The 24,169-nt window shown below is 42.6% G+C and overlaps 1 protein-coding gene across 4 annotated transcripts in view; it reads right to left on the reverse strand.

Annotated features, from left to right (window-relative positions):
* Nucleotides 1–8,666: 8,666 nt before the first annotated feature.
* Nucleotides 8,667–24,169, reverse strand: part of PUS10 (pseudouridine synthase 10) — a 52,698-nt gene continuing 37,195 nt past the window's right edge. For 3 of the 4 annotated variants that reach the window (XM_069954141.1, XM_069954140.1, XM_069954142.1), the window contains 10 exons: nt 23,728–23,792; nt 17,993–18,078; nt 17,474–17,599; nt 16,510–16,566; nt 16,347–16,423; nt 15,625–15,677; nt 14,618–14,735; nt 13,695–13,837; nt 10,502–10,601; nt 8,667–9,091 (listed from right to left, as the gene is read on the reverse strand). In XM_069954141.1, coding sequence (XP_069810242.1) covers nt 9,053–9,091; nt 10,502–10,601; nt 13,695–13,837; nt 14,618–14,735; nt 15,625–15,677; nt 16,347–16,423; nt 16,510–16,566; nt 17,474–17,599; nt 17,993–18,078; nt 23,728–23,792 — 864 coding nt within the window. In that variant the 3' untranslated portion in view covers nt 8,667–9,052. Of the gene's footprint in view, nt 9,092–10,501; nt 10,602–12,878; nt 13,023–13,694; nt 13,838–14,617; nt 14,736–15,624; nt 15,678–16,346; nt 16,424–16,509; nt 16,567–17,473; nt 17,600–17,992; nt 18,079–23,727; nt 23,793–24,169 lie in introns of those variants that run through there. The other variant, XR_011360213.1, reaches the window with a different exon arrangement.

Consider the following 24,169-nt stretch of genomic DNA (forward strand, 5'->3'; position numbering starts at 1 on the left):
TCCTGATGTAATGCAGCTAGAAATTTCATGTTTTACTCCCTTCACTAAACGGTTATCGGCCTTACTTACCAACAGTTCAGGCCGATAATCGCTTAGTGTTATAGCTCATGTTTAAAGGCAGCGATCAGCCAAAATGCATGATGTTGGTGTTTCAACATGCTAAAAGATCACATGTATGTCATTGACTGACTTCAATGGGCACCCGAATGATCTAAGGATTGTTTGGACTTCCCCTCCCAATCCTCCCTCTGCTCGCTGTCTGTATGTGTAATAATACAAAAACTGAGCTGACAGGTCAGCGCTTGCTCCCTTAGGAAAATCACACCGCCCTAAGTCCCGGCTTTATGTCACAAGTTCACCATCCCTTATCTATGAGTAGGGATGATCGAACAGCGGGAATTTTCAGGTTCGTTAGAACTTGAACCATATTGAATGAAATGGTTCGAGTTCGAACGTACCTGAAAAATCCCGCTGTTCGATCATCTCTATGAGAAAGGAAGAACTGGGTCTTAAGGCCTTTTTTTTAAGATTTTTTTTTTTTCCCTTGGCATTGTTACCCCATTTCCTCCATAGATTCTGCCACCTGACCATTGACCATTTTTCCAGCTAAAATCACAATGTAGTCCTAGCCTTACACATTTTTTTGGTGTAGAAGTGTACGCGAACATGTATGCTTCTTCAGGTCATACAATTTTGCTTTATTTTTTTATTTCCCTCACCAGTAGAAAAGCAATATACCAACATCCCAAAATCATTGAAACACTAATGTCAAATTAGAGCCATTGCAGGTACAAATAGCCCATTAAGGGCAAAATGTGTCCGATTTAAATTATTAGCAGCTCAGAATTTGATAACAAGTACAAACTTACCTCTCTTCATGCCCGTGGTGAGCGGCGGGACCAGCCTCAGGACCTCTGCCAGTCTCTGGGATCTCCGGGGTGTACAAGTCACTGATTGGCTGAGCAGTCAGTCCATCAGCCAGGGCAGGCATTTTCCCCAGAATCATGATATCATCACAACTTGGGGGAAAATTACTTCTGGCGCGGTCCTGAGGTCGGTCCTGCCACTCACCGAAGGCACAGGGAGAGGTAAGTACCTACCCGTTTTCAAATTACCCCTGACGGAGTTTCAAAATCCCCGGACTTCTCCTTTAAGGAGGTGCAATACTAGAACCAGCCCATGGTCAAAAATAGCATCTTTATTGCCTAGTTTGATTGTATAGACAGTAAAGCACAGGGCACTATCCCAACAAAAGCTGGAACAAAGAGTTAGGGAATGTTAGGGAATACAAACAGGCAGTGCACCATTCTGGATGTTTTCTTAGTAATACATGAACAGATATTGATAAGTGGTGTACGGCTTTTTAGTGTGTAAAAACGTTGCATCAAGTGACTTCTCATGTTTCGCCACTGAGTGGATTGCATTTTTTTTTTTTTGCTAAGCAATATACATGTGTTACTATTATCAATATCCCCAATCACTGGGGAGTAATATCATGATTTCCAAAATGGAAAGATTTTTTATTTTTTAGGAATATAAGGAAAAAATATCATTAAGCTGAGTGGAGTGTCTGATTTGTCAGTGACCGCAAATGTGCATTTACCCTAAGGCCATATTCACATGGCAGTATTATGGTCAGTATCAGACAAATCTAGAAACCTAGGAAGAGAATAACCATAAAGTAAAGATTTGCACCTCTTCTGTATTTTGGACCAATTCCTAGTTTGGTCTCATACAGTCCTGACCTAAATACAGCTGTGTGAGAGTCACCTTATGGAGTAGATACATGTTGTTTTTTAGAGATGAGCCAGCCTGGAGCACACTTGGGTTCATCCAAACTCAGGCACTTTCTGCATTTGATTACCAGTGGCTGAAGAAGATGGATGCAGCCCTAAAGCTGCCTGGAAAACATAGATACATATCCATGTTTCCCAGGACTCCCTAGGGCTTCATCCATCTTCTTCAGCCACTGGTAATCAAATGCAGAACCCAAGCTTTGGATGAACCCAAGTGTGCTCCAGGCTGGCTCATCTCTATTGCTTTTCTATCACCATAATTTGTAATTTACTTCCCTATATCTTTACGACATGCTTATGAATCAGAATTTTGTGACATTGTATTGGACCAGAGATGGGGAACCTGCGGCCCTCCAGCTGCCGCACAACTACAGTTCCTATCATGCCTGGACAACAGCTGGAAGGCCGCAGGTTCCCCTTCCCCGCTTTGGACAGAAAGGTCAGATTTATACTATACAGCATTATGCGTGGTTTGCAGTATGTTAAGATATGGTTGCACATATCAAGAGAAAATCTCACTTGTTGGAGAAAATGTTTGATTTATTTGTATAAGCCAAGTTGGCTTTTATATTTAGTGATTCTGTAAGAAATTCTTGTGTTTATTCTTTACTGGTATGTTCTGCTTTAAAGGTGAAAATATTTTTTTTTTTCAAATCCTCTGGTTTTAGAAAGTTATAAATGATTTGGAATTTACTTCTATTTAAAAATTTACAGTCTTCCAATACTTAACAGCTGCTGTATGCCCTGCCGGAAATAGTCCTGCCACCTCTGTCCAGGTCAGGAACTGTCCAGAGCAGTAGCAAAAAACCCCATAGGAAACCACTACTACTCTAGACAGTCCTGTCATGGACAGTGGTGGCAGCAGAGAGCACTGTTTCAGACGGAAAAGAAAAGACAAGATTTCCTGCAGGACATACAGCAGCTTATGAGTACTGGAATACTTGAGATTTTTAAATAGAAGTAAATTACAAATCTATATGTATTTCTGACACCAGTTGATTTAAAAAAAAAAGATTTTCACCAGAGTACTGCGTGCTGTCATATAATGCAGTATAGCACCTTATTATGGACATAGTCTCCCATTAAAAGAAGAATGTAATATGAAATCTGATTGGCTACACACACATTACTAAATTTGTATATAAAAAAATTTAGATTTTAGTTTTTTTTCCCCCCTTTCAAACCATCTCTGCTAGGTTCTAAATGACTGCCCCCACTTTATGATTTCTTAGCATTCTCCTGATAAAGTTCTCATATGCCTGTATATAGCCGTGTTGTGTGTCTACAGAAAAGGTTCAATCACACCTCTTATTTTTGAGAGGTTTTAAGCATTTTTTTTTTATCTTGTGCTAAATTTTCTTACAAACTTTTACGAATATGATTTGAAGGTTTATGGCATCTAAAGATATATTATTATTTTTATATATTATATAATGTACCACTAAATAAATGAATGACAAAATATCAGCTGCTGCTTTTTATTTTTTTTTTATGAAAATTTCTATGGTCCGTGTGTAAGCCCAAAATTTCAATGTTACTGTATTGTTACTGTATATCCATAGAAATCTCTCTTACAAAAACACATCTCAGAAATCAGATTACATTTATGTAAAATAACAGAACATGGCATAATATGCTATAGCTTTTAATTTGCTGAATCCCTGTGAGTGTGTGCCTGAGTGACATGTCCATTCTCCAGCACAGAGAGAGGAGGTGCGCGAGCCTCCCATAGACTGTCATTATGACACAGAGCCTGGCGGGATGCCGACAGTTTTACTCCATGTGAACGGAGCCTTAGTGAGTTTGTCTCCTCTCTCAAGACAGAACTTAGCTGTTTTTTAGAGTGAATGATAAGTTTAAGTGTGAAGGGGGAGAGCAAAAAGGCATTTTTTTTTCTGATAAGAAACATTACAAAGTTGTTTTTGTATTTACTTGTCCTTTTCATTTATGCAAAGTTTGTTGACCAATTAACTGAAATCATACCTGTCATTGTAACTTTCAAAATGTAAATCAACAGTAGATGTGAAATAAAGCAAGTTTGCAATTTACATTAATTATTATGTTTTAGTTATTATGCTTTAAAAGAAAGCTAAACTTACTTGTATCCAGGTCCAGTCTCCTGAAGGCAGCTTTTTAGTCTTTTGCTGGTTAATCAAAAAGAGACCAATTGCAGGAAGTCCTGGTCATATGTTCACTTACAGAGAAGGCAATGTTTTGATTGTCAGAGACTGGACCTGGATACAAGTAAGTATAGCTTTGTTTTAAACCATGATAAGTAAAAAAAAAATGTAAATTGCAAACATGCTTTATTTCACATTCCATGTTGATTTAGATTTATAACGCAGGGCCCATTTAAAAGGAGTCTGTCAGCCCATTTGTGCAGCATGTAATGGGCTCCCTCATCACTAACAACTAAGTTTCACACTAAAATGTTGAAGTTGGCTGCTGCCTGGCAAAAACCAATGCATTTCAGAGAAATACTCAGCTGTTGGAGCCTGCTGGGATTTCATGCTTTCAGTGGTTTGGGCGGCATAATGTGACAAATTCATTCTAAGGGATTTCCCAAGTTTACATCATAGAACTCTTTAAAAATAAAGGAGCAGATTTCGGAAACCGTTGTCAAAGAGAAAGACTGTTATTGTTGTCCATAGCACTCAGAGTAGCTTAAATAGGTTATCCAGGCTTACAAAAAAACATGGCAGCATTTGTCCAGAAACAGCACCACTCTTGTCCTCAGTTTGGGTGAAGTTTTGCTGCTCAGTTCAATCGAATTGACTAGAGCTGAATTGTAATACCAAGCCCAACCTCAGGAAAGGGGTGGTGCTGTCTTTGCAAGAAAACAGCTGTGTTTTTTCTAATTCTGGATAACCCTTTTAACTTTCAAGGGCCAATATTGTCCCGTGTAATAGGGATCAGCAAAAGCTTGTTTGTTGGCTGCTCTCACATGCTAAATAGTCACCATCATATTTCCTTATGTGGCAGGGGATGCACATCCAATGGCCGATTTCCAGAATAAGCAACACAACAATCATTAATACAACCTAGCCTCACAACTGATTAAGGTAAATGAGAGCTGATCACAGAGATCAGCATTCCTTTTTAGACTGCCTTAGAGGTTGCCAGTGTTGTGGCCACTTCCTTCAGAAGATCAAGGATTGGCTCCAGGTTTTTTCGGGCTCTTGGCGACAGTGCCTCAGCGGGCCCCTCATCCATCATCCACTTATGTATAATTACTTGAGATGCCACTAACATACACAAACACACATTACTGACAGCTCTGTCTTCTCCCTCTTCCTCTCTGTGGCGCTGCTCTTCACTAGAGATGATCGAACATCAGAAAATCTTAGGTTCTATAGAACTTGAACCTTCCGCATTTGATTCCCGATGCCTTCCCGGTCCATAGGGAAGGAGGAGACAGCCCGGGTACAGCCTGGAATTACCTAGGCTGAATCCTGGAATTCCAGGCGGTACCCAGGCTGTCTCCTCCTTCCCCACGGGAAGGCATCAGGAATCAAATGCGGTAGGTTCGAGTTCTATTGAACATAAGATTTTCTGATGTTCGATCATCTCTACTCTCCACACTTTAAGGTTAAGGACCTTCGGGTCATGTGATCAGGTCCTTCACCCTTTTCTCTTTCTGTGCAGGTCCTGCTCCGTCTCCTATGTCTTCTGATGTTCAGGCCGCTCACCCTGCACTACAGTGAGCTGGCTGAACACAGGGCCCCTCTCCCTTCTCTGGGGCTCAGCACTTGCCCGGGTATTCCCTGTGCTGATGTCGGCCCTGATAAGATCAGTGGGGGCCTAGTAGTGGTACCCCTAATAGTGAAGAAGTGATTGCATATACTAGCAACGTGCCATTATTGGCCATGGTGAGAAAACCCCTTTAGGGTGCGTTCACACCTACAGGATCTGCAGCAGATTTGATGCTGTGCTCAGTTATTTAAATGAAATCTGCTGCGGATCAACTACAGAAAATCCGCTGCGGATCCGGTACGTGTGAACGTACCCTTAGGCAGTAAATTACAGCTACGTTATATCACAGTCGTTTGTTGGCATGGGCAGGTGGTAACCACTAGAGATGATCGAACAGACGAAAATCTTAGGTTCTATCAAACTCGAACCTTGTCGAACCTTCCACATTTGATTCCCGATGCCTTCCCAGTCCGTGGGAAAGGAGGAGACATCCCAGGTACCACCTGGAATTCCGGGATTCAGCCTAGGTAATAGGTTGTGTCCTGGAATTCCAGGCGGGACCCGGGCAGTCTCCTCCTCCCCCAAGGACCGGGAAGGCATCAGGAATCAAATGCAGAAGGTCCGGCAAGGTTCGAGTTCGATAGAACCTAAGATTTTCTTCTGTTCGATCATCTTTAGTAACCACACGTCCATGTTTAACTAGATTTATATAATACTATCGTTTCCCCCCAACAAGTGTGTGGGTGAAATTCTCTATGTGTGCTTGAGGCACCTATGGTTTGGTTGATGCACGTGAGTAGTTTCTTATGACGAGTGTGGCCTACGCTACTGCACACACAGATGGAAAGTCTTACAGAGATGAAAGATATGACAGCGTGGGGATCAGGAATCCGTCTATTTTAATATTAAGCTAATTATTATTATGTGACAAGTATATAACTATTTCCTAGTAAGTTATAGAAGGCATTCAACACCTGGAACTCACGAGGCTTTGCCTATGAATTCATATAGCATATTCATGTGACACTCGCCTACTCATTTTATTATACCCAAACCGATAGCTTTAGAGTTTCTCCCTTCTACAGTTTCCACATGACTGACTGCCACTGACAGCCCATTGTAAGCATTGTAATAGACGTGAGTGATAGCTGCGGCTCACAATCACGTCTACAGTGTGCATTGCTGCTTTCACATACAACATATAGGGACTTGACAGAGGAAGCTGCCATCAGTGCTTGTGCAATGGAAATATACTGTATTTCTAGGTTGATGTGGCAACCGAAATTTTTGTGGTAATGGAAAGGAACCAGAATCCCTTGATTTAAAGTGGAAGTACAATAAAACAATTGAGTTCTTTTTACGCTATGTAAAAAAATTAAAGGGGTAGTTCAGCAAAAAAAAAAAAAAAATTCTTTCAAATTAACTGGTGCCAGAAATTAGTCATTTACTTCTATAAAAAAAAATCTTCCAGTACTTATCAGCTGCTGTATGTCCTGCAGGAAGAGGTGTTGCCTCTCCAGACTGACACAGTGCTCTCTACTGCCACCTCTGTCCAGGAACTGTCCAGAGCAGTGGCAAATCCCCATTGAAAACCTCTACTGCTCTCCAGACTGGAAAGAATACACCACTTCCTGCAGGGCATACAGCCGCTGAGAAGAACTGTAAGATTTTATGTTTTTTAATAGAAGTAAATTACAAATCTCTGGCACCAGTTATTTTAGTCAGTTTTTATTGTATTGTGTATTGCTTCAATAGTATGCCAAGATCATGTAAATTCTATACGTTCTATATGATATGTTCTAGGCTTCCTCACAGGTCCTCCAAAATCAGCAACAGGAACTATAAAAATGGCTATTCAGTGTATATGACCTCTCTTTTTTTGTGAACACTGATATCAGATCACAATGCCAGCTGGATAAGTCTGTATTCAATAAGCTCCACCTAGTGGTGACATCAGGCAGCTGTAAATTTATTGTTTAACCCTGTGACAGGAATCATGGAATTCAGCTCTTAACCAAAGATTAAAAAATGGAATTCTGGAATAAAACAGCAAACATGAAAAAAATTAAATTTTATTCTTAAAAAATAAGTGTTGTAATAAGTTGTACATAGCGTATAAAGTGAACTATCAGTACAAACAGTTTTATGTACAAATTTCATTTGAAGGGCTAGCCTCATCTCAAATATATATAGCATATATACGGGATGACTAGAGACAAGCGTGGACCCGAGTCCGATCTTTTGGTATTTGAATACTGGTGACTGAAGAAGTTGGATGCAGCCCTATGGAGTCTTGGAATCAGGTGGCAAATAAAGGAAATAATAGAGATGACAGTACTAGCTAAGCGCTTTGCTAGGCTCGGTAGTCGGCTTGTCAGTCTGCTGCCTTTAAAATCCATGTCCCTCCTCTTCAAGTGCCTGGAAAAGCTGGATCCAGTCCTGGGAAACTGAAAGAAGTTTCCCATTACTGGATGCAGCTTTTCCAGGCAACAGGAGAGGAGCAGCACAGAGTTCAAGCCGACTGCCGAGCCTAGCGAAGCGCTTGGCTAGTACTGTAAATTTGGTCATCTCTAGAAATAATATAAGGGGTAGATCAACTAGGTGGTCCTTTTCCTTTTTACAATCTTCTGTTTTGTATGACATGCTTCAGATGAGAATACCCCTCATGAGCATTTGCTGCAGCATGGGAGAGATTTATCACACATGGTGTAAAGTGAAACTGGCTCAGTTGCCCCTAGCAACCAATCAGATTCCACCTTTCATTCCTCACAGACTCTTTGGAAAATGAAAGGTGGAATCTGATTGGTTGCTAGGGGCAACTGAGCCTGTTTCACTTTACACCATGTTTGATAAATTTCCCCCACTATTCCTACACTAAGGGTGCGTTCACACTTACAGGATCCGCAGCAGATTTTATATCAATTTAACTAAATAACAGAACACAGCATCAAATCTGCTGCAGATCCTGTACGTGTGAACGCACCCTAAGGGTAGGTTCACACTTACTGGAATTGCAGTGGATTTTTATGCTGTGAGTTCTGCTGCGATTCCTGATATTATCAGTTTATATAGGTTTACATACTCGTAAACCCCATCCCCCTTAACCCACTGCTGACTGGTGAATACTTCACCTGTCAACGCTCCAGGCTTGATTCTGTGGCTCCTGATTCCCTGACGTCCCGCTCAGCAGCTGGACAGCGCACTGATTGGCTGAGCAGGAAACCAGGGAGCCGGGAGCCACAGAAGCAGGCCGGAGTGCAGATGGGTAAAGTATTCACTGGTCAGCGGTGGGTTAAGGGGCACAGGGTTTACATACTTGCATAACCATACAAAATGACAGCACCGGGAATTGCAGCAGATTTTGTTAGAACCCACCCTACAAATCAATTTTCTTGTTCTTTTCCTGTCCTCTTCTCGAATAAATATCATAGACATAATATGCCACGGACTGTAAACCACATAAAATAACAGATCAACATGATCCAAGATTTTCCGTCCACTGTTTTGCCAACGTACACGATTATCCTTATTCTCCAAGCGCCAAAGTAAACTCTGGTAAAACGTCAGTCTTCTAAAGCAGGAGGCCAGTCCACATCCACTGACTAATAGAGACAGGATGAAAAAGGGGAAAGAGAGTAGATTTACGGGAAATGTATAAATTCAGTCACCCATTTACTCTGCTAATAGCCCAGACCAAGAGATGATGTCTCTGCTTACTAATAGAGATGATCAAACAGGGCCATTTGACTCCCGCTGCCTTCCCGTTCCGTGGGGGAAGGTGGAGACAGCCTGAGTACCGTCTGGAAAACAGGGATACAGCCTAGGTAATAGGTACTCTGCCTGTCTCCACCTTCCCCACGGAACGGGAAGGCAGCGGGAGTCAAATGCCGATGGTTCGGGTTGGTACAAACCTGAACCTCGGCCCTGTTCTATCATCTCTACTTACTAAAAGAACAAAAAAAGTTTTGTATGGCGTCCCGCAGCACATTTACCCATAGATGTTACATGTTACATTCCTGGGAACCCTCACTGTGTGGACGAGCATTATCCTACTGACAAATACTACCCAGAGACCCTGCCATTACAGTCAACACATGTGGCTGCAGGATTCCCTGTACATATCCCTGAGCTGTTTGTATCCCTCATATCACTACTAGGGGAGACTGACTGTTCTATAAGATGGTTCCCCAAATCATCACACCAGCAGGGGGCAGTGTGTCATCCTACAGCAAAAGCAGGATTGAAGCGTTCACTAGGAGTCCTCCATATTGGAACCCGGCCATCATCAAATCCCAAACAGAACCTGAATTCGCAGCTAAAGATTATTTGATTCCGGTCAGATTTCTCGTTCACAAGGTCATTGCATATTAAGGTAATTCTGACTGTCAATGGCATGACATATAATGGGCACTGTGACACCAAATTTCCCTATGCTAGGCACCTGGATATAGACTGGGAACAGATAGGAGTGTAATAAAGAGGCCACATGTGTCTAGATGGTGGACAGGGACCACACAATGATGGTCTGTCTGGTCCATCCAGAACCTGTTCATCATGTGTGCTCTCACATAACCACTGCTCCCATCATTTTTTAACAGCTTGGTCACAATGGCATATATGGTGGGCAATTTGTCCAAAAGACCATTTTGCTTCTCAAAGTCCAATGGTGTGCACCCTCCCATTCTGTTAACTAAGCAAAATGTCCTTTAGTGCATTGTAGAGAGATGTTTTGCAGTCAATGATCTTCCACCAAGGAGGTACACTACCCATAAGTAGCATCTAATAAGCTGATTTTATATTACTGCTATAGGTTTGTGCAATAAAGCAGAGAATTTGGAGCTCTGTATCAGTAAGAAAAGTTCAATGCTTTTCAATGAGAGTTACTTTACCCAAAGTGTTCGTTAATTAATTAAGCACCAATATAATCTAAGGAACAGACACGTACATTTACCAAATAGAACTCACACTCTGGCTTTATGATCTCTTACACCAATACACACATCACTACTAACCTCCACATCCAGCTCTAGAATATCTGCTGTAGTTTTCATCATGGAGCCAATATTGGGAACTGTTCTTCCAAAGTCGCCATGTGCAAACTCTTTTATATATCTGATAACTGTTAAGGAAAACTTTGTAGAATGGAACGGTGTTCACGGTCAAGACTTGTCTCAAAGAGTGCTAGCTGTAGACATAGGTACTGTATCTCCATATACTGCTGAGCGTTGGAATTAAACTGTACTAGGTCAGACATAAGCAAGCAACCTTCAAGGAGTTATCCAGAATTAGAAAAAACAGCGATAATAGCGACACCCCTGTTCTCAGGTTGTGTGTGGTATTACAATACATCTCCATTGACGGCCAATGGAACAGAGCTGGAAGGATAAAAAAAATGTGGACTGCTTTTTTAAAGATACTATCTGACCTGAGAAAATACCTTTCAAATTTAAGCCACTTTACATAGCAGGCATTCAGTTAAATGTATGTAATACATAGACAGCTCTTCACTTACTACAACATCCATATGCCTTATTACGGATAAAGAAACGATGGACTGCTAAAGGGACAAATAGATTCTGTGCTTCTGTATAAAAATATATATATATATATATATATATATATATATATATATAAAAAAATTTTAGATTATATTGGCTACCTGTCTTCCGGAATGCCCATAAGAGTTTAACACATACTTTTATGTCTTAATTTTTCTTTCTTTTGACATCGGAATGTCCATTGTAGTTTACCTGGTTATTCCTGAAATATCATTGTTCTTTGCTCATTGTCCCCTCGTTTTAACTCTTCTTTTGGACTTTTATAGTTGAATTCTACCTCTTGTCATGTGAGTATTTATTCAGGTCACACTTCTGTTGGTGTAAGTTTTCTACTTATTTTTTATTGGAGTGCAACTGAAGCATGACATTGGGTTCCTATAGCCACTTTGCACTTGTCAAATTACATTCAAGACTGTCATCTAGATCCGGTAATACAAGTTTGACCACAAGAAAAAACAAAACAAAAAGAGGTGGACCCTTACTCAGAAAATTTGATACTTACGACACAAATAACATGGGAGTATGTGGGCTTGCGTGTGCTGGTAATGTTGACTGAAAATATTTGCCTTTACTTATAAGCTTTTATTTTCATTTTCTGGAAGAAGCAGGACATATTTTCTAACCCTAAAAGTTTTTAGGTAAATCAAATTTCAAAATCACAGAGAACATTCTCCCCAAGAGGATGAATTTATCCATATGTTTAGTTTTTTTCCCCACACCTTAAAAATAATGGTTATTTCCATCTCGCCTAAAAAAGGTACAGTTCTTCTACTCCATGAACTTGCCATTTTTTGGGTATCTAAAGAATCAACAGGAGAACACTTGAAAAGTTTCAACTAAAGATACAAGGACATTATATATACACAGTGTTGGGTTGTGGAAGATCAAAGTTGGGACCCCGGTCAGTTCCCGAATTTTAAAGAGCCATAAAGACCTATAGGACATCAAAGAGCTTTAAGTGGAGAAAAGGGTCTTGTAGTAGAGCCCAATTGCCCCAAAAATAGCTTTTAGAGGGGTTAAGCTGGTTTACAACCAGACTACCAACTAAACTAATGGAATGCATGGATTACAGTACCCAAAAAATTATAAAACTGGAAAAACTTTGGCAAAATCCTATTACTATGTATAAATATATCATAGGTCATTACAGAGATAGGTGATTAGGGAGACCCAATGCATCTAGAAGTAGAAGGCTTCCACACCAACATAGAAGAGGATTCTTTACTGTAAGAGCAGTAAGACAAGGAACTTTCTGCCAAAGGAAGCTAACACGGTGAACTCACTAAAAATGTTCATGCATGTGACAAATATTACAGGTTATACTGCCGGGACGCATACAGAGCGCAGGAGAACACCGGGAATGTGGACAGGTAAAGTATTAACTGTTTGGGCAAGGGCTGCACGGAAATCATTAAGGGATCGGAGACCCCTGAAAGAGCATAATGATTGGATAAGGGGTGTAGGAGAGATCTGGTCCAGCTTTGGGGGGGAAGGGGGACGGGGTGGTAGTGGCCTAGTTGGGGCGTGGGGTCGAGCGGAGCACTATGGGAGGAGCCGTGGACCTATGATACTTGATTACCTAAGAAATTTAAATAATGAGTAAGTTTTAATATCAGTTAATAACTTCCGGTTAAAGCATAATAGGGGTGATACGGAGAGCCGTTGGTTCATTATATATGGATCTGGGCTTGAAGTGATGCCCTTGAGTCTGGGAGTTTACTATTATTGATATCAGTTAAGGTTCATAACGATAAATATATTTGCATATATGTACTTGTTGTTCTTTAGTTTAATAGTTGCTATAATGAGTATTTCAAGTGAATAAGGGTACCTGGCGTTAGAATGGTGACCTGGCTCGACCTTACGACCCTGTGGGTCCGTGTCCTTCCGTCCTCCGGCCCAACTTATGAGGATAGGATTCTCTCATTAGAGGAGGGTTCTTCTCTTCTGTGCTCTCCTTTCTATTCTTCTGGGGCTGTATAGGTTACATCATGGGTAAATAACTAGTAGGAGATACTTAGGGGAGTGGGAGGCTCCAGTATGTACAGTGTTATGGTAATTGAGTATAGGAATAGACCAATGAAAGATCAACTCAATGTTTTTGTAATGGGAATCAATGGCAGAGAGAAAATCTGAGAGGATAATGTCCAGAAAGAAAAATGGAAGATATTCAAAGTGTAAATGTTTGTGGTTTGGATTTTGCCTCTTTTATATATTTATTTTATTTATTTATTTATTTTGGGGGGGGGGGGGGGGAGGGGGGGAAGGGAGAGGTAATTCTGATGTAATATATTGTGATATGGCGTTTTTTTTTTGCCTTGAAATGTAAGGATAAAATTTTAATAAAGATTATATAAAAAAAAAAAAAAAAAAAAAAAAGGATGTCTGTGCAGCCCTTGCTAAACAATTATCGGACTATGTAATAGGCCCGGTAAACGAGCGCCGATCTAACAGATTGCCACTTGTTTACAATATTGATCGGGCCTTGATCGGCCTGTGTAATAGGACCCTGAGGGAGGACACTGGGCCCAATTCTCTAAAGTCTAAGTGGTGATAACAAAGAAGCTGGCATGTTTTCATTCCTAACTTTCCAGCAATATATATCAATGCTTATTCTAATGCTGCTGCAACAGTGAAGGAAGGATACGTCCCAGCCTGTGTCTTCAAATACAGGCGAAAATGGTGTTCATCCATGTACTCTGCTTTCATAGTGTGAATAATTCTGCATCGTGAAGCCAGGGGTCGTCTGTGGAGGACTCGGAGAGGAGTTTTCTGTATGAGCTTCAACTCCTACAAGAGACATGCCAGGCACTCTATAACATTTAACATAGTCTTTAGGCTATGTTCACACAACGTATTAGACCGGCCGTTCCGTGACCCGGCCGGTCTCTGCCATCATCCCGGGTGATCTTTACGGGCGCATCAGAACCTCCCGCGGCTCACAATGAAGCAAGCGTCCGGAGCCGCTTGCTTCATTATGTGAACTGGCAGGGTTTCCTACAGCCGCAATACATTGAATTGCGCCCGAAGAAAACTGACATGTCAGTTCTTTGCGGCGCCGCACAGGATCCCGGCCGCAGCGTATAAGATGTCTGTACGCTCCGGCCAGGATCCCATAGAAGCAGAGGCAGTGTTCCACAACCTGAAAAGTACGGCCGTTGTTTCCGATGGCAACAATGGCCATGCTTTTATGTAGTGTGAACATAGCCTTATATTTACACTAGTATTTAAAGGGATTGCCTAGGGAGCAGAAAACGTCTGTCTCATCTGTTCTGCTCTCTGCATCTCTGAGAAATAAAGAGGTGGTGGGTGGCCAGTCGTGATCGAGTACTGGCGAAACAATGCCCAAACACTGCCATGACTTGGCTAGTCTTGAGGAATCTAGGGTTCTTTATAGTTTTCTATGGCATGGATGATTTATGGTAAATGTATAGCTTATTTACTTATTTTTTTTCTTTTCATTGATTTGGGAGTCATCAGATATGTTCCCATTTTTTTTTTTTTTTTTTAAAGATCCCACTCCAAACCAAGAAACTAAAGCCATTACACAATACTGTTGGCATGACAAACCTTTATGTCATTGAGAAATTCTATGTCTTTGCTGTCTATGGGCTTCTCTACCCAGATTAGCGCGCTGTAGCACTTAGTCTTCTCCTCTTCTCCTTCTTTCATGTGTGCCACTGCCTCCCTTGAATATACATAAAAAGATATTCCACATATTATACATCACACGTAAATAACAAAACCAATTCAGAGAAATAGCATGACTGTAATCTCACATGGCCAAAAACGCACTGGCCTGAATGAAAGTAGTTTCGGTCACATTGTGGCGGCCATTATACATATACAGGTGTGCACAGTCAATACTACCCCCTTTAAAGCAACTGTGTACCCACAATCTGTATCCCCCCCCCAAACCACTTGTACCTTCAGATAGCTGCTTTTAATCCAAGATCTGTCCTGGGGTCCCTTCGGCAGGTGATGCAGTTATTGTCCTAAAAAACAACTTTTAAACTTGCAGTCCTGTGTCAAACGGCCGTGGCCTAGATTGTGTATGCATTAGGCTGGCACACCCTCTATGTCCCTCCTCCCCACCCTCTTCATCATTAGGAATGCCACTGGAACATGATCCAGACCTTGTGCCGTGCTGACACAGGTGATGAATAGGAGAATAGCTGCCTGGAGCATTCCTAATGATGAGGAGGGCGGGGAGGAGGGACAGAGGTTGTGCCAGCCTAATGCATATACAATCTAGGCCACGGCCGTTGGGCACGGGGCAGCCAGTTTAAAAGTTGTTTGTTAGGACAATAACTGCATCCCCTGCTGAACGGACCCCAGGAAAGATCTTGGATTAAAAGCAGCTATCCGAAGGTACAAGCGGTTTGGGGGGGGGGGGGGCAGATTGTGGGTACAGAGTCGCTTTAAGGGGGGGGGGAATCAGGCATGGACATGACTTGGCATTATGTTTTCTGATTATGCCAGTTCTCTTTCTGCCCATTCAACAAGATGAGAATGACACAAAATTCCTGCCATTTCAATGCAGAAAAGTTGCCCGAAACTCAGCAAAAGCCTCTTACCTAGAAACCATCTGCAAGTCCCGGACTTTTATTTTGTCACTGTTGTTTATTTTCTGTAAGATGAAAAAAAAAAAAAAACAGGAAACACTGAAGAAGCATTTCCTATATTTGTGTAAGGAATCATGTGATCTAATAAATGTCAGTTTATTCTCAGAGTGCCGACCTCAGAGACCATTTCTTCAGGGAGGAGCCTATATGGATTCACACTATGTTACAAGTTACCATTGTGTAACATCAATAAAGAAATCTCCAGTACAAAAGGATCAAAGGATGGAAAAGCAGAATGACTTGTCAGACAGATAGGTAAAAAAATGTCATCGTTTGGATCAGGGTTTAGACTCCAACCAATCTCTAGACATCGCTAAGAGAAGTGCATGGTATACAGTGATGAACAGATCCTTAAAGTCCGGCGGATTATAAAATCCAGCAGCCGGCAGGGGGGAAATTGATTACAAGTACTAACTTACCTCTCCTTGTTCCCGCTGTGAACGGCAGGACCGGCTGCAGAACCCTCACCAGGCTCTGGGATCTCCAGAGCAGATACGTCACAACCTGGCTCATGGACTGGCCGCTCAGCCAGTCAGTGACTGGGGGGGGGTGGGGGCGCCACTCCAGTCACTGATTGGCTGAGCGGCCAGTCCATCAGCCAGGGCAGGCAAATGTCTATATGTCTTGTGTACATGGATGCATGTAAAGTAACACGATGTATGCGGCATAATCACCTGCTGAAGATCTTTCATCTCTTGTTTACTGAAGTTGACTCTGTGAGGATTTACCATCTCAATGGCAAACGGCCTTCCTATAAGACATGAGAGTTCAGTGGGGTCAGTTTTATAGGTGCGATACGTGTTTTCTAGTAATAATAAATAATACTTTATTACAGACCTCTCCCAAGAGTCCTGACGTCCACATCCTCTCTTCCTGAAGATGAGAAGTTAAAACCTTACAAAGAGTAAAAATATAAAATAAATAAATAATAATAATAATAATAATAATAATAATAATAATTTCTGTGCTATAACAATTACACATTATACTGCATTATTATTTTATCATTAATAAGGAATGAATATATAAAAAGTATAAGGTTCTTTGACTACATTCATTGACACTGGCAACAGAAATGCACAATAAATCCTGACAGCTGTAGGAATACATGGCTTCCCTTTATTGTCATATGTGTATAGTATACTGAGATTAGTGTTGCTATTCCTTATAAAAGAAAAATTTGACACATAAGAGACAGGTATGCCCTTTTCTCCCAGTCTCTATCCCCTTTGCCCAAGATTGGCTCTATAGACATTCTATAGAATCCACCTTCTGCAGACTTCTCCCCACTAGTTCTAGCAATCTGTGTCTTTGCATCCAGACTCCGACTGATCCAAACTTTTGGCATGCCTCTAGGACATGACATATGTTTATATTTGCCAGACCACAATGCCTTGTAATTAGAGACAAGCAGACCTTGAGCACGCTCTGATTTGTCCGAACCCAAATGCTCTGCATTTGACTACTGGTGGCTAAAGCCTATGGCTGTATATAGGTTTTTCAGGCAGCCTTAGGCCTGCATCCAACTTCTTCAGCCAGCGGTAATCAAATGCAGAGCGATCAGGTTTGAACAAACCCAAGCGTGCTTGAAGTCCGCTCATCTCTACTTGTAATACAGTCCAAGGAGTACGGCTTTTTGCCTTTTTCCATCCTCAAAGACGACAGAATTTGCAATGGAAGCTACCAATGTATCCTTTGATGCAGAAGTGAAGTCATGTAGCCCCCAGAGGATTGCTTAGACTGGATACAACTGAATCCACATCTTACCCATAACCTGAAACCACAGACATTGCACACTTACTATCAGCTTTAAACACTGCCATAAGCTGTTCGGTTATCAACTCCTCCACAGAAGACTCCATCTTCCTCTCCCCATCAATAACCCATGGGGTCTGGGGCAATGTCCTTGAATATTTGTTATATCTTCCTGCAAAATAATTACAGCTATTGTAATTGTTTTATTGGTAATCAACGAATACCCAATATCAACAGCCTAAAAGGGTATTATCTTGACTTGTTATCCCCCATCCATAGAATAGGGGATAACAAGCTGCCACAGTGATACCTATATTGGCTGGTACCAAAAAATGACTCAACACGGCCACATGTGAAACAGACATGGAACATACATCAACAGGCAGAGCTCTTACATTTAAGGTTCCCGCACCCACTACCCGACCTTTTTAGCATGCACATGTAGGTACAGTACATAAACCCTCTTGGGGATAGTTATGGTATGAACTCTGCCATCGATAAAAAAAAATACAATCCCCCCAAAAAATTAATGGAAACGATAAAAAGAAAGAGATTTCGGATATACCTGCCACAAAAACCGATGCATGGTTGCACTGGATATCAACAACTTGACAAGTTGTCTTCGGAGAAGATGGAGGCCATGGGAAGTGGCTATAAAATATATAGAAATCAAGCAGGATTTATCATGCCGGCTTCACAAATGAATCACAGCCTCAATAAGGACAGCTCATTTATTCACAGATTTCTTTTTTGTTATTTCAGCATCAACTATGTATCCAGAATCACTGGTATATAGGACATATGCAAGGGGTTATTCAGGATATATATATATATATATATATATATATATATATATATATATATATATATATATATATATTCTAAACGATACCCCTCCCCAATACCACCCATCTTGCACCCTGTACCTGTTTTTTTCTCATTATTACCCACTCTGGACATCTAAAATCATCTTCTCTGTGTCCACCCTGACAATGTGCTGCTCCTTCTTCCCCCCTCCCTTTGTAGTCACAGGACATGTGAACTCCTCTCTGGGGGCCAGGTTAGCTGTCTACTGACTTGGTAACCCGGCCCCCACGAGACATCATCTCCATGCACCTGTGCTGCTTCCAGTGGCGTAGCTACAGGGGTCGCAACGGTCGCAGTTGCGACCCGGCCCGCCAGCCAGGGGGGCCCGGCTGGGCCCCCCATGCCACCTTGCTGTGTCCCCGAAGCTGCTTGCAGTGGCGTAGCTACCGCGACCGGGCCGCTACCAAGGGGGGGCCCGCGAGGCCCCCCCTTGCCACTGCACTGCTCCCCTCCCACTCCCTCTTGTGACCGCAAGCAATGTTTTGCCTGCGATCACAAGAGGCGGCTGGGACGGGGCCGGCTGACGTGCGGGGCTGGGAGCATCAGGTAGGCAAAAAGACAGGTCCCGCGAAGCTCCGCCCCCTCCGCGGGAAGCCCCGCCCCCGCCGCGAGAAGCCCGCCAGCGCGCGTGACTAGAAGACTAGAGGAACCATTCAGGTGAGTAAAGATTTTTTTGTTTTAAAGGACATGATGGGGGGTGTAGTGGTATGGTGGTGGAACAAGAGGATGATGGGGGTGTAGTGGTATGAGGATGGAACAAGAGGATGATGGGGGTGTAGTGGTATGGTGGTGGAACAAGAGGATGATGGGGGTGTAGTGGTATGAGGATGGAACAAGAGGATGATGGGGGTGTAGTGGTATGGTGGTGGAACAAGAGGATGATGGGGGTGTAGTGGTATGGTGGTGGAACAAGAGGATGATGGGGGTGTAGTGGTATGAGGATGGAACAAGAGGATGATGGGGGTGTAGTGGTATGATGATGGGGTGTAGTTGTATGATCATGGAACAAGAGGATGATGGGGGTGTAGTGGTATGAGGATGGAACAAGAGGATGATGGGGGTGTAGTGGTATGAGGATGGAACAAGAGGATGATGGGGGGTGTAGTGGTATGATGATGAAACAAGAGGATGATGGGGGGTGTAGTGGTATGATGATGAAACAAGAGGATGATGGGGGGTGTAGTGGTATGAGGATGGAACAAGAGGATGATGGGGGGTGTAGTGGTATGAGGATGGAACAAGAGGATGATGGGGGTGTAGTGGTATGAGGATGGAACAAGAGGATGATGAGGGGTGTAGTGGTATGAGGATGGAACAAAAGGATGATGGGGGGTGTAGTGGTATGATGGTGGAACAAGAGGATGATGGGGGTGTAGTGGTATGAGGATGGAACAAGAGGATGATGGGGGGTGTAGTGGTATGATGATGGAACAAGAGGATGATGGGGGTGTAGTGGTATGAGGATGGAACAAGAGGATGATGGGGGTGTAGTGGTATGAGGATGGAACAAGAGGATGATGGGGGGGTGTAGTGGTATGATGGTGGAACAAGAGGATGATGGGGGTGTAGTGGTATGAGGATGGAACAAGAGGATGATGGGGGGTGTAGTGGTATGAGGATGGAACAAGAGGATGATGGGGGGGGGGGTGTAGTGGTATGATGGTGGAACAAGAGGATGATGGGGGGTGTAGTGGTATGAGGATGGAACAAGAGGATGATGGGGGGTGTAGTGGTATGATGAAGGAACAAGAGGATGATGGGGGTGTAGTGGTATGAGGATGGAACAAGAGGATGATGAGGGGTGTAGTGGTATGATGAAGGAACAAGAGGATGATGGGGGGGTGTAGTGGTATGATGGTGGAACAAGAGGATGATGGGGGGTGTAGTGGTATGATGAAGGAACAAGAGGATGATGGGGGTGTAGTGGTATGATGAAGGAACAAGAGGATGATGGGGGTGTAGTGGTATGATGAAGGAACAAGAGGATGATGGGGGGTGTAGTGGTATGATGAAGGAACAAGAGGATGATAGGGGTGTAGTGGTATGATGAAGGAACAAGAGGATGATGGGGGGTATAGTGGTATGATGAGGATGGAACAAGAGGATGATGGGGGGTGTAATGGTATGATGAGGATGGAACAAGAGGATGATGGGGGTGTAGTGGTATGATGATGAGGATGGAACAAGAGGATGATGGGGGTGTAGTGGTATGATGATGAGGATGGAACAAGAGGATGATGGGGGTGTAGTGGTATGATGAAGGAACAAGCTGAGGATGGGGGGTGTAGTGGTATGATGAAGGAACAAGAGGAGGATGGGGGGTGTAGTGGTATGATGATGAAACAAGAGGATGATGGGGGTGTAGTGGTATGATGATGGGGGTGTAGTTGTATGATCATGGAACAAGAGGATGATGAGGGGTGTAGTGGTATGATGATGAAACAAGAGGATGATGGGGGGTGTAGTGGTATGATGATGAAACAAGAGGATGATGGGGGTGTAGTGGTATGATGATGAAACAAGAGGATGATGGGGGGTGTAGTGGTATGATGATGATGAAACAAGAGGTTGATGGGGGGTGTAGTGGTATGATGATGATGGAACAAGAGGATGATGGGGGGTGTAGTGGTATGATGATGAAACAAGAGGATGATGGGGGTGTAGTGGTATGATGATGAAACAAGAGGATGATGGGGGTGTAGTGGTATGATGATGATGAAACAAGAGGATGATGGGGGGTGTAGTGGTATGATGATGATGGAACAAGAGGATGATGGGGGGTGTAGTGGTATGATGATGAAACAAGAGGATGATGGGGGTGTAGTGGTATGATGATGAAACAAGAGGATGATGGGGGTGTAGTGGTATGATGATGATGATGGAACAAGAGGATGATGGGGGGTGTAGTGGTATGATGATGATGGAACAAGAGGATGATGGGGGTGTAGTGGTATGATGATGATGGAACAAGAGGATGATGGGGGGTGTAGTGGTATGATGATGATGGAACAAGAGGATGATGGGGGTGTAGTGGTATGATGATGAAACAAAAGATGATGGGGGTGTAGTGGTATGATTATGATGGAACAAGAGGATGATGAGGGGTGTAGTGGTATGATGATGATGGAACAAGAGGATGATGGGGGGTGTAGTGGTATGATGATGAAGGAACAAGAGGATGATGAAGGGTGTAGTGGTATGATGATGGAGGGCAGGAGGATGAAAGGGGTAGTAGTATGGTGATGAAGGGGCAGGAGGAGGGGACAACATGGGGGGCATCTGTAAGGGGGATAAAATGGGGGGCCATCTATATGGGGGATAACATGGGGGGCATCTATATGGGGGATAACATGGGGGGGCATCTATAAGGGGGAAACATTGGGGGGGCCATCTATAAGGTGAACTACATGGGGGGTGTATACAATAGGGCATGCACAGAGGGGGATATGTACTATAAGGGGATCACATAGTGTCAGGGCTAGCTACTAAATGAGGGTGTAAAGGGGCCAATACAGATGTGCAGTGTGTATAGAGATGAGGATGGTGTCAGTGTGAGGAGACTAATATGTCTGTCTGGCAGATTCTGTGGATTCGTGGCTCAGACGTTCTCATAATGGCCCAGGGCAGATGGAGAAGAAGATGAAAAGGGAAGAACTCCGATCAGAGAAGACATCCCATGTGAGTCACTTGATATAACTGCACTGTAATGTATATGGTGTATAGAGCCTGTGTGGAGCTGCATCCACCTCTATATGACTGGATGAGGTGATATTGGTCTATGTACAGAGGATTATATTCAGTAGCAGTGGTGGTGTTAGTCAGTATGTGGTGGTATTAGTCAGTAGCAGCAGTGGTGTTAGTCAGTATGTGGTGGTATTAGTCAGTAGCAGCAGTGGTGTTAGTCAGTATGTGGTGGTATTATTTGTTGTTATCTGGTACTGTGTTTTATTGGATTTAGTATACTGGATTTGGTCAGTAACAATATGGTGGTGATGGTTGTGGTGTGGCAGTAATATTTCCCCTTGTGTACTGGTAATATGGGTCTCAGTAAACAGGATTTGTTTAGTAACAGTATGGCGGTAATATGTACGGTGATAATATTTCCTGTATACTGGTATTATTGGTAATATCAGTCTTGAGATATATATCTACCAATAGCATCGAGAAAGGGGGGGGGGCCCAAGTTGACCTCTTGCACCAGGGCCCAAGAGACATTAGCTATGCCCCTGGCTGCTTCTATAGACTTACATGTGTCCCTGAGCCTAGGTCTCTGTAATATGAAGAGTTATAGTTTTATCTTGCTTGCTGTCAGTGAATGCAGGCATATGTACCTGTCTTTGTGTCACAACTCATATAATATAAGTGTTATGGATGTTCTTAGAGTCTGGATGGAACTAGAATGTTTTCATTCACAGTCGGCTCTGCTACATCATCAGCTAGTATGGAATACATACTGGAGTGATGTGATGTCAATTCTTTGGATGGACGGCAGCATCCACCTGTGCATAGTCTATGGCATGGGCAGGGATGCACAGGGGCAAGCAGCACAATCCACGGTTGGTTATCCACACGGATTCCATAGTGTGCACATACTGTACCCTCAGGTGGATAACCCCTTTAAATACAGCTTATGGATGTTCTTAGTGAGACATCCCCCTCTTTAAAGGAGTACTCCAGGCAAACACAGAAAAACATGGATGACAAGGGGTTGTGGGAACATAATAATGAATTGATACTTACCCATCCTGGTGCCCCAGTAGCGCAACATCACTGTTTACAGTCACCCTCCAGTCTGCTGTATCTCTCGGTCGTGTGACGTCATGGCCCCACAGAGAAATGCCTGCTCACCATTCAGTGACTGGGCCAGGACTCCTTTACAATCACTAACTGGCTGAGCAGGTAGTTTCTGCGGTGTTGTGATGAAACAGTAACCGGAAGATTTAGGAGGCCAAAGGGCGACCAGAATGGGTAAATATCATTTCTTTAATATGGTCCCACTACCCCCTGCCCTCCCTGGTTTTTACCTTTGCCCAGAGTACCCCTTTAAGCCAGATATATATATATATAACTATATAAATTATACAAAGAAATGTGATTAAAATCTGGTGATCTCCACCAACGAAGGTTTAAAGTAAAATGAGATTTCAAGAAATGTTTACTGTGTTCAGAGGGAAAGAAATATTCCCCTATAATTTCTATAACTATTACGTTAAATGGGCCAACCATAGGAGACATTGTACTAGTGACATAGATGCCAGTTCTGTGAACTCTGAATATCTTCCAAAAACAGAGGACAGGAGAAGATGTGAACAAATTAATCAGCAGATCATTAACAATGAGCAGGTATCTGGGACTTCCTCTTATCTGCTCCTCCCCCACACTCTTCTGTTAATAATACACTCGGTACTGAGAAGTTAGCTTAACAGAACTCACAGGCAGAAGTCATGGTCTTTTATCTTGTCTAAAGCCTTCACGACAGCCATTCGGGTAAAAATAGACTGCAGAAAGAAGAACAAAGCGTTACACCATTATCTACAGAAGATGTGACTACCACTCAGGAAAAGACAGGCATTTTATTTGGCTTTTAGATTTTTTTTAATAGTAAATAATACATATAATAACCATGCATACTTAGTCATACTTAAAGGGGTAATATCTTTACATTACTTTAAAAAAATCTTCAATAAAAATTATTGAACGAGAACCCCTTTGAATATGCAACCTGCTGGTGGTGTTAATAGGATTATTCAGCACTAGAACAATCACAGCTACCTTTTTGCAAAAAAACCCAAAAAAACAGCACCACCCCTGCCCTCAGGTTATGTGTGGTATTGCAATTCAGCTCCATTCAATGAAACCAGAAACCACAATCAAA

Source organism: Dendropsophus ebraccatus, chromosome 15 (genome assembly GCF_027789765.1).
Source record: "Dendropsophus ebraccatus isolate aDenEbr1 chromosome 15, aDenEbr1.pat, whole genome shotgun sequence".
In the NCBI taxonomy this organism is placed as follows: Eukaryota; Metazoa; Chordata; class Amphibia; order Anura; family Hylidae; genus Dendropsophus; species Dendropsophus ebraccatus.